Source organism: Camarhynchus parvulus, chromosome 18 (assembly GCF_901933205.1).
Source record: "Camarhynchus parvulus chromosome 18, STF_HiC, whole genome shotgun sequence".
Classification (NCBI taxonomy): Eukaryota; Metazoa; Chordata; class Aves; order Passeriformes; family Thraupidae; genus Camarhynchus; species Camarhynchus parvulus.
Window position 1 is genome coordinate 8,972,857 of NC_044588.1, and position 9,233 is coordinate 8,982,089.

Genomic DNA, 9,233 nt, shown 5'->3' on the forward strand with positions numbered 1-9,233 from the left:
ACAAACTTGGCAGATTTTACTCCTCCAGCATTAGCATGGCTTTGGTTTTAGAGCTGTTCCCTCTGCCAAGCATGTGGTTTGACTGTTATTTACTTATTTACAACTTATTTACTACTTATTTACTACTTTCCTTCCAGATATCTCGATGGAGGGGTCTGGGTAGGATCTTCCACAGTTTTGAAGTTCAGCCTTTTTTAATAAATGTTTTAATGACTGCTTTTTAACTCTTGACCCCGTCTCTGACTGTAGAAGCATTTCTAGTGCTCACCAAAATGTTTCATTTAAATTAAAACTGGTATTATAAATGGAGAGAACCAGAAAAGCAGAGCCCAAATGCCAGAAGACTTCTACAGGATTCATTTCTCCCTTTCCTCTTTTAATTCTCCCTTTCTTGGGTGGGTGACCAAAGTAAAATGATGCAGCAGTTTTGTTTTGGTAAGTTCCATTGGCAGCATTTTCTTTGGGCTCCAGTTGTGACCACAGAACACAAAGCTCACTTTTGACCATTCACATTTGTTAAACTGAAATTAGGCTCCCCCAAAAGAGATATATGCCAAACCAGAAACTCAGCGTGGGCAGAAAGCTGCATTCCTGAGCGGAAATATTTATGATAAAAAATATATATTTGATATAATTTTGATATGTGTCCCATTTAAGATTTTAATATACCTATATTTAGCATAACATTAATATATTAATATTTCCAGTTATTATTATAGCAATACTTTAATATTAACATATTGTTTTATTAATATATCAATATGATTACATATATAATATAATATAATATAATATAATATAATATAATATAATATAATATAATATAATATAATATAATATAATATAATATAATATAATATATTATATATAAATTATATATTATAATATAATATAATATAAATTATATATTATATTATATATAAATTATATATATATTATATTATATTATATTATATTATATTATATTATATTATATTATATTATATTAGTATTATTTTTGTAATATTAATATATTAATTTTTGGGGGGAGTCTGACAGAAGTTTGTTGCATCCCACAGGTTTGGCTGGAGGAGTTTCTCCCTCCACAAAGCTCAGCCTGAGTCATCCAACCCTTCCCAACACTTTGCCACCAGTTGAGGCATCCTTTCTCCCTGCTGTGCTTTAGACACATTCCCAAACAAGGGCAAAAAACTTGTATAATGCTAATAACAATAACTTTACAGGCTACTTACACCCTGCAAAGCTGTGGCTACTGTTTTGAAGACAAAGCAATTTATTTCTCATAAATCACAGTCATTAACTCAGCATCTCTCCATTCCTCAGAAAAACCAGAGACTTACAGCAAACCCCAATATTATCAGGCAGAAAAACCAGAAACACAGCAAACCCCAATATTATCAGGCAGAAAAACCAGAAACACAGCAAACCCCGATATTATCAGGCAGAAAAACCAGAAACACAGCAAACCCCAATATTATCAGGCAGAAAACCCCCAGTTTTGGAGTGAGTCACCAGCCCTGGGTGTTTCTGTGGGTGCTGGATGGGAGGATGCTGTGCAAAATGATAAGAATGAAATTAGTCTGGGTTTGGCAGAGGAAAAAAATGGGAATTTAACTCCTGGAAGGAGGTTTTTCTCTTCTCTCCCCCTCCAGATGCTGAAGCAATGTTCTGCTGTTTTAAAGGGATAAATTGCTCTTATGTTGTAATGTTGTGTTGTGATTTGGGGCAAGCTCTCTGTTTTAAAGCCTAGAAATAAAAAGCAAATTTTCTTCCTGAGACCTCGGGATGGGAACTTGCTGCTGCCACGAGAGGGACTCGGGAATGAGACAGAAAATCTGAGTGTCCTGAGAGCAGACAGAGGTCTAGCAAAACTTCCTGACTTTCAGGGGCTGCCCTGAGGATTTCCCTACGTTTTCTGCACCCAGGGCTTGAGGGGTGGGCTCTGCTATGAGCTTTATGTGCTCTCTTCTCTCAGATTATATAGAGATTATAATATAAAAAATATTATATATTTTATATATTATGTCTATATATTCTATTATATAATATATAAAAATATATTTTATATAATATATAATATTATATATATTATATATTTTCTAATATTATATATATTCTATTATATATATAATATATATCATTATATGTAATATATACCATTATATATTACTATATATCATAATATATTGTTATATTAACTCTATCTTATTATATAACTATATAGTATTAGATATATAATATAATATAATATAATATAATATAATATAATATAATATAATATAATATAATATAATATAATATAATATAATATAATATAAATTATAATATTGTAATATATAAAATATTACATGTGCATTATATTAGATTATATTAGATTGTAATTGGTTACAATAAATTATGGACTCTGTCATCCCCCCCATTCCCCACAGTTAATCCCCCTGTGTCCCCTTGCAGCTCAAGGTGCAAAATGCTCATCAAGTCCCCTCTCTTTTGGTCACACACCAAGCACCAAACCTGACTGTTGAAATAAGAGTTAAAATGTTAATGATTTGCTGGAGCTCACGAGGGAATTGTAATGTGGGGCTTTTGAGCTTTGATTGCAAATTTGTTTTTTGAAAGTGGAGAGAAAGATGATTTTTTAAAAAGTGACTGAAAGTAAAGGCTGCAAAAATTCCATAAGGTTCAGATGGATTCTCCTGTGTCTGATGAAAACAACCATCCTCATTTGCCCCATAAAGGAGTGGTCTTTGTCTTTTCAAGTAAAAGTGGAAAAATTGCCATTGCTGCAGCAGCTCCCACCTGAGGAGGAGATCCACCATAAAGGAAGGAGAGAGCACTCAGGATGAAACTGCTTTTCTTTCCCACTCTGGGTTGAGGTTGGTTTTTTGTTGTTTGTTTTTTTTTGGTTTTTTTTTTTTTTTTGTGTGTATAAACCCCTAAATCGCAAGGGGCATTGGAAAAAAAAATCTCTAACGATTAAATTATTTTCCTTTTTGTAAAGCGTGTATGGAGTTTTGCAGTGACAGCCTCTGGCCCAACAAGAAAAAGGCTCCTGCCTTTCCTAAAATTCCCATTTACCATGCTTCTGAAGAAGGGACTGTGTCACTGAGGCTGCTGCAACATTTCGTTGATAATAAAAACACCCAAAGCATTAAGAACCACAGGATTACCATGATTTAGGTGTGACAAGTGACCCCAGGGTACACAGAACCTGATTTCCTGGAGTGCAAAATAACCAAAGTAAAATAGTTTTCCAGGAACTCTGCAGATGTTGTTTTTCAGTTAGAGCCCCACTGACTTCCCTGCTGTTACTCAGGCCTGGCCTGAGATGCTTCAGATTTACCTGAAGTGACACCAAACACAGAATTTGTGTTTGGTGTCACCTCATCCAGACTGCGATCATCTCAATTTTCACAATGTTTTTAATTCATGGCTTTGGGAATTCCAACTCTCCCTTCTCAGTGCTGAGGGGGAGAATCACCCTCCTTGACCAGCTGGGCACACTGTTATGGATTATTTGGGTGTTCCTCCATCAACCCTCTGCTGCTTCATGCTCCCACCCTGTGGCACAGAAATCACAGCCACTACTGGGCAGAGCAACAGAATCTCCTTTTCACCTTTTTTTTTCCCCAGGCAGAACTCCTTTTCAGCTTCCCCCTCTTATTAATAACTGTGGGTTTAGGCTGCTCAGCTTTTTAAATTTTTTTTCTTTTTTAAAGTACAAAGCAAAGTTCCTAAAACACTTTTTGATCCCTGTCCTGCTCATGGGATGCATGCCTGGTTCTGCCAGGACTTCTGTCCAGACACACTTTGCACATGACATTCACACTCCAGCCTTCCCAAAATGCCTTCTGAGTTCTGTCTTATCTTTTTAATTCTTATATGGGAGAGACTTCCAGCCTCAGAAATGGGAACCAAAGGGAAAGTAGCAATGAGTTTGGAATTAATAATTAAACAATCAATTAAGTTCTGAAAAGTTGTTCTGAAAAGTTGTTCTGAAAATCTGCTGAATGCTGCTCTCCCTGCCAGTTCCCAACACGAATTGTGTGTTAGTCCCCCTGTTTCAGAAGGAATGGACAACATTAGGACTATTTATGATGCCCAGCTTGGAGTCTGTGCAGCACTGGAATATGACAAAGTGATCACTGGTGTTTCAAAGACAGCCCTGTGGTTAAAAGCAACATGGGCAAGGTGAGTTCCTCACTCCCCTGCTCCCCAGAAAGCATCCCAAGAGAATGCTGACTCCAGCACAGAAACACCTTCATCCAACCTGTGCGTTTTTCTGCTGGCTGAGTGCACAGAATCCAGCCTGTCCCTGTTCCCTGCTCTCCAGCCCTGTCTGTGCTGTTGGCACTTGGTGTCTCTGCTGGGGCACATCCAGACCCTAAAGTCTGGTGTGGGACACGAGAGGAGCAGCCAAGGACACGGGAATGCAGCACTGCAGGGCTGCAGGGGGACTCTGCTCAGGCAGATGGGGGCTGGAATAAGTAATAAATAATAAAAAAGTGGAATAAGTAATAAATAATAAAAAAGTGGAAATGACAGCTCCTTACACTGCTGCTGCTTCTGAGCTCCCTGGGCATCACCAGCTGCTGACAGGAGTTTGTGCAACTCCTACCATGCTTTGCTTATCCCCAGAGTCTGTCCCAGAACAAGAAAGAAGAATATTGACCCCAACTGCATCCCCCCAGCTGGAAACTGCTATTTTCAGCATCTGCCCTGATAAACACACCCCCCTGAGCTGGGTGAAGAGACCAGGCAAGGGTCCATTTTTAATAAGCATTTATTTATAAACTGACACTTTACAATTGTTTAAGTGCTCACAGGCATCTCCAGGATCTGTGCTGAAGGTTTTACTGTGAGATGCCAAGCAGGGAGAAAATGAGCAGAATACATTGAGGCAAAACATTGGTTTTGATCAAATGTCATGAAAAAATTTGTCTCTTTTATGATGAGTTTCATGGTATAGGATTCAGTCATTTTTCTTAGAGCCTCAGGTCTTTGAGTGATAGGATTATAAATAATTTTTTATTTCTTCCAAGGTAAATTTTCAGGTTTGTCAAGCTCTGTTGACTCTTAAGAAAAGGACTAACTTTTTCAAGAAGAAAAAATCAGTGGCAAATTCAAACCACCTTAGGTAGAAAGCTTAAAAAGTTACAACGGTTTTTAATTTTTTTTTAGGTAATCTTGTGGTTTCTAACAGCTTACCTGGAGGTTTTTGAATGCTTGGAGTTCAAAGTGCTGCTGCAATGAATTTTAAAATAGAGACTTTAAGCTCGATAGAACAGTAGTGCATCATAATGTAACAGGAAATAGGAAAAGGGGCTTAAAAGTCTCTTTTAACACACAGGGCAAACCCGAGGCTGGCAGCTCAGTTAAGTGATCCTGGGCCAATTTCAGATTTCTGCAGCTCTGACCCAGCTGGAGCCCCAGGGCAGCACTGAGAAACCACACGATGTGCAGGGCTGGAGCCGAAACTCAGCCAGGTGTGAAACCGGTTCATGGCAAAACCAAGCAGAGCATCCACCTCATCTTCTGCACCCCAAACCCTGCAGGATTTGTCCCAAACTACTGCTGGCTCCCGGCAGGACCCCCCCCAACATCCCTCAGCCAGGTGGAACTCCAGACTCATCTTGCAGCACTTGCATCCACACGACTTCTTGCCCCTCTCTAGACAGAGAGCACCAAAAACGAGTTTTCAGAACCCTTCAGGGCTAGGGGGTCCCCAAAGCCCTACCTTGGCCGGATGCTTTGCTGGTCCCTGCGTGTTAGCAGCGCCTCCTCTTCCTCACTTGTCCTTGAGCGTGGCCATGCCCAGCGCCTCGGAGCTGTAGTCGTACTGGTTGCTGGAGGACATGGAGCGGCCCCAGGAGCACTGCAGGTTGGAGCCCCTCTTGCGGAAGGAGGACGTGAACCTGTAGAAGTTGCGGTGCCGGTTGCGCAGGTACTCCCGGTAGTTTTTGGTGAGCAGGGTGTAGAGGAAGGGGTTGATGCAGCTGTTGCTGTAGGTCAGGCAGGTCACCAGGTAGTTAATGCACTTCTGGGTTTGGGTGGTGAGCTGCAGGGAGCTGCTGTAGAGGCGAACCAGCTGCCAGATCCAAAAGGGCAGGAAGCAGGCCCAGAAAACCAGCACGATGCTGAAAATCATGATGAGGACCTTCTGCCGGGGGGACCTCTTGCTCTTCTCCTTGTGGGGCGGGTTCCTCTGGGACTCCAGGTAGGTCCTGGCCAGGCGCGTGTAGAGGAAGCCGATGATGATGCCCGGGGCCATGATGCTGGTGCTGAAGAGCACGGTCAGGTAGGTCCTGTAGGCGTCCACGCTCCAGGTGGGCGCGCACATCCTCTTCACCTTGCCCTCCGCCTTGCCCCCCTCGGTCAGCGTGACCATCAGCATCATGGGCAGCGTGAGCAGCAGCGACACCGACCACACAGCCCCCGCCGTGACCTTCCGGTAGCCCCGCGACCGCTTCAGGGTGTCCAGGGGCCGGGTGACGGCCAGGTAGCGCTCGGTGCACATGAGGGTCAGGGTGAAGATGCTGGCGTGCATGGTGAGCAGGTCCAGGCTGAGCAGGATGCGGCACCCCAGGTCCCCGAAGTACCAGTCCTGGGCCAGGTAGGTGCAGACGATGAAGGGGATGGTGGAGAGGTAGAGCAGGTCGGCCAGGGCCAGGCTGACGATGGAGCTGTACATGGGGGCGGCGCAGCGCGCCGAGTGGCACATCACCACCAGCGTGTAGACATTGCCGGCCACCCCGGCCACGTACATCACCGACAGCACCGTCCCGAACGCCGAGGGGATGAGCAGGGGGCCGCTCCCGGGGGCTCCCCCGCCGCCCGCCGCCGCCGCCGTCCCGTTGTCCCCCGCCGCCGCCGTCCCGTTGGGCTCCATGGGCGGCGGCGGCGGCCCCGGCACCGTGGCACCGGCCCCGGAGCTCCCGGCCCCGGCGGCGGCCGCCCCGCCCCCCGCGGGAGGCAGGGCGGGACCGGGCTGCCCCCGGGGAACGGGGGGGAAGGGCCGCCCCCGCCCCGCCGGGGCTGCCCCGCTCCGAGCCCGCGGGGACCCCCGGAGCCCCGCCCGTGCGGGGCCCGCAGGTGCCGTCCGGGACCGGGAGCGCTCCGGGGAGAGCGGCGAGAGCGCCGGGCGGGGACCCTGCGGAGAGCGGCTCGCCGAGCCGGGAACGGGGCTCTGTCCTCCGGGAACGGGGCTCTGTTCTCCGGGAGTGGGGCTCTCCTCCGGATACGGGGCTGTCCCAGCCGGGAACGGGGCTCAGTTCTCCGGGAACGGGGCTCTTCGAGCTGGGAACCGGGCTCCCTCAGCTAGGAATGTGGCTCCCGGAGCCAGAAACGGGGTTCCCCGAGACGGGAACGGGGCTCTGTCCTCCGGATACGGGGCTGTCCCAGCCGGGAACGGGGCTCCCCGAGACAAGAACGGGGCTCCTTCCTCCGGGAACGGCGCTCCCTGAGCTGGGAATGCGGCTCCCGGAGCCAGGAACGGGGTTCCCCGAGATGGGAAGGGAGCTCTGTTCTCCGGGAAGGGGGCTCCCCCCGCCGGGAACGGGGCTCTCCGAGCCGGGAATGGGGCTGTCCCTGCCAAGAACGGGGCTGTCCCAGCCGGGAATGGGGCTCCCCGAGATGGGAACGGGGTTCCTCGAGATGGGAATGGGACTCTCCCCGCCGGGAACGGGGCTCTGTCCTCCGGATACGGGGCTGTCCCCGCCGGGAACGTGTCCGGAGCGCCCCGCGTCCCGCGCGGAACGAGCCCCGCCGGGCAGCGTCAGCCTCCTGGAAAGTTTTCCTGGGCACTCCGCTGGAATTCGGCGCTCCCCTCCCGCGGTGGCACCGCTGGCTGTGGGGCTCGGCGCTGCGCTTCAGCTCATCGGGCAGAGAGGCGTCAGTGACCGACAGGGAGAGCCAGAGGCAGCCGCGCTCCGCAGGTGCCCCGCGCGAAGCAAAGCGCTCGGAGAGACGCTGAGGTGGAGGTGGATGGCGAGCCCGCGCTGAAAGAGCCTCCTTTATCCCTGGAAGTAGCTCGTATTTTGAATTTTACACTAAGAAGCACGACAGTGCTGTCATAAGATTTAAAATTCGAACTTTAGTGGTGGCTGGCTCTTGTGAAGAGGGGGAGGGAGAGAGCGTATAAGAGAGTATGAGGTTCACAGAGACAACTTTTCCCCTTAGGCAAGAAGTCTGGGGACAGCTGCAAAATCAGTAAGCACCTTGCATTTCCATCTTATTGTAGAGAAAACAGAGATAGGGCAGTCCATAGTCAAAGGACAATTTCCAAGGGAACCAAAATGCTGTATTCCCTCAGCTCCCATTGATTTCCAATAGGAATTAACTGACTTTTATGCCTTCAAACATTTCTGTTTAAACCAGAGTGCTAAAATGATGGATATATGTTTATTTGCTTGTTTTAATCCTTCCTGAAAGTACTTTTGTGCAAACTGTTGTCTAATTCACTATGAAGCGGTGAAAATCTCGTTTACTTGTAGGAGCAGGATTCAGCCCTATAGAAATATTTATAGGGCTGAATCCTATAAATATCAAGACCATAAAAATATTGAATACTTGATTGTAATCTGCTCTGAGATGAACACACAAATACACAAATCCAGCCCTGCTTTCCTTCCTGGTGCTGCTCACCAGCGTTCATGTCTCCCTCCAACACGCTCCAAACGCTCAAAGCTATATTCAATAAAGGGCTGGCTCAAACATGCTGGTGAGGGAGAAGGAACTAAACTGAATTATTTTCAGGCAGGGGGTTACTTTATCAGCTTCAGCCATGGCACAGGCAAAGCTCAGGTCCAAGGGCTGTGGTGGAATTTGCTTTTCTCTGGAAGTTTGGACTCGCCCGGTGCCAGCGGCCTCGGCAGCCCTGCATTCCTCTGCGGCAGCTGGACACAGCAGCTGGGAATGCAGAGGATGCTTCAGCAGGGCCAAATCCTGCCTGCATGGCAGGCCAGGGGATTGGCTGCCACAGACTTCCAGTGAGACCCATTTTTGGCATAAATAGATCGTCTCTGAGAATTAGGTTGCAACAACTTTCACAGTCCTGTTGCCTTTTGTTTTGAAGTTGTTCTCTCTCTGTTTTTTATCTGTCTTCGTCTAGTGCCCAGGACAGAGGGAAAAGAGAGAACAGAACAGATATTTGGTTCTGCTGTGTTACCTGATTTGTTTTGGATGATCTCAGGAGGTGTTAGAGGTAAGCAGAGTAATATGTTCTTCTAAACAGA

At 46.8% G+C, this 9,233-nt stretch overlaps 1 protein-coding gene across 1 annotated transcript; it reads right to left on the reverse strand.

Annotated features, from left to right (window-relative positions):
• Positions 1-4,771: 4,771 nt before the first annotated feature.
• On the reverse strand, positions 4,772-6,956 carry LOC115911233 (urotensin-2 receptor-like). Its single transcript, XM_030962063.1, has one exon. The coding sequence runs from the start codon at positions 6,887-6,889 to the stop codon at positions 5,789-5,791; it is 1,101 nt and encodes a 366-aa protein (XP_030817923.1). The 5' UTR covers positions 6,890-6,956; the 3' UTR covers positions 4,772-5,788.
• Positions 6,957-9,233: the final 2,277 nt, after the last annotated feature.

Coding starts and splice junctions, on each gene's coding strand:
- LOC115911233 (XM_030962063.1), bottom strand. CDS start 6,889: ATGGAGCCCAACGGGACGGCGGCGGCGGGGGACAACGGGACGGCGGCG.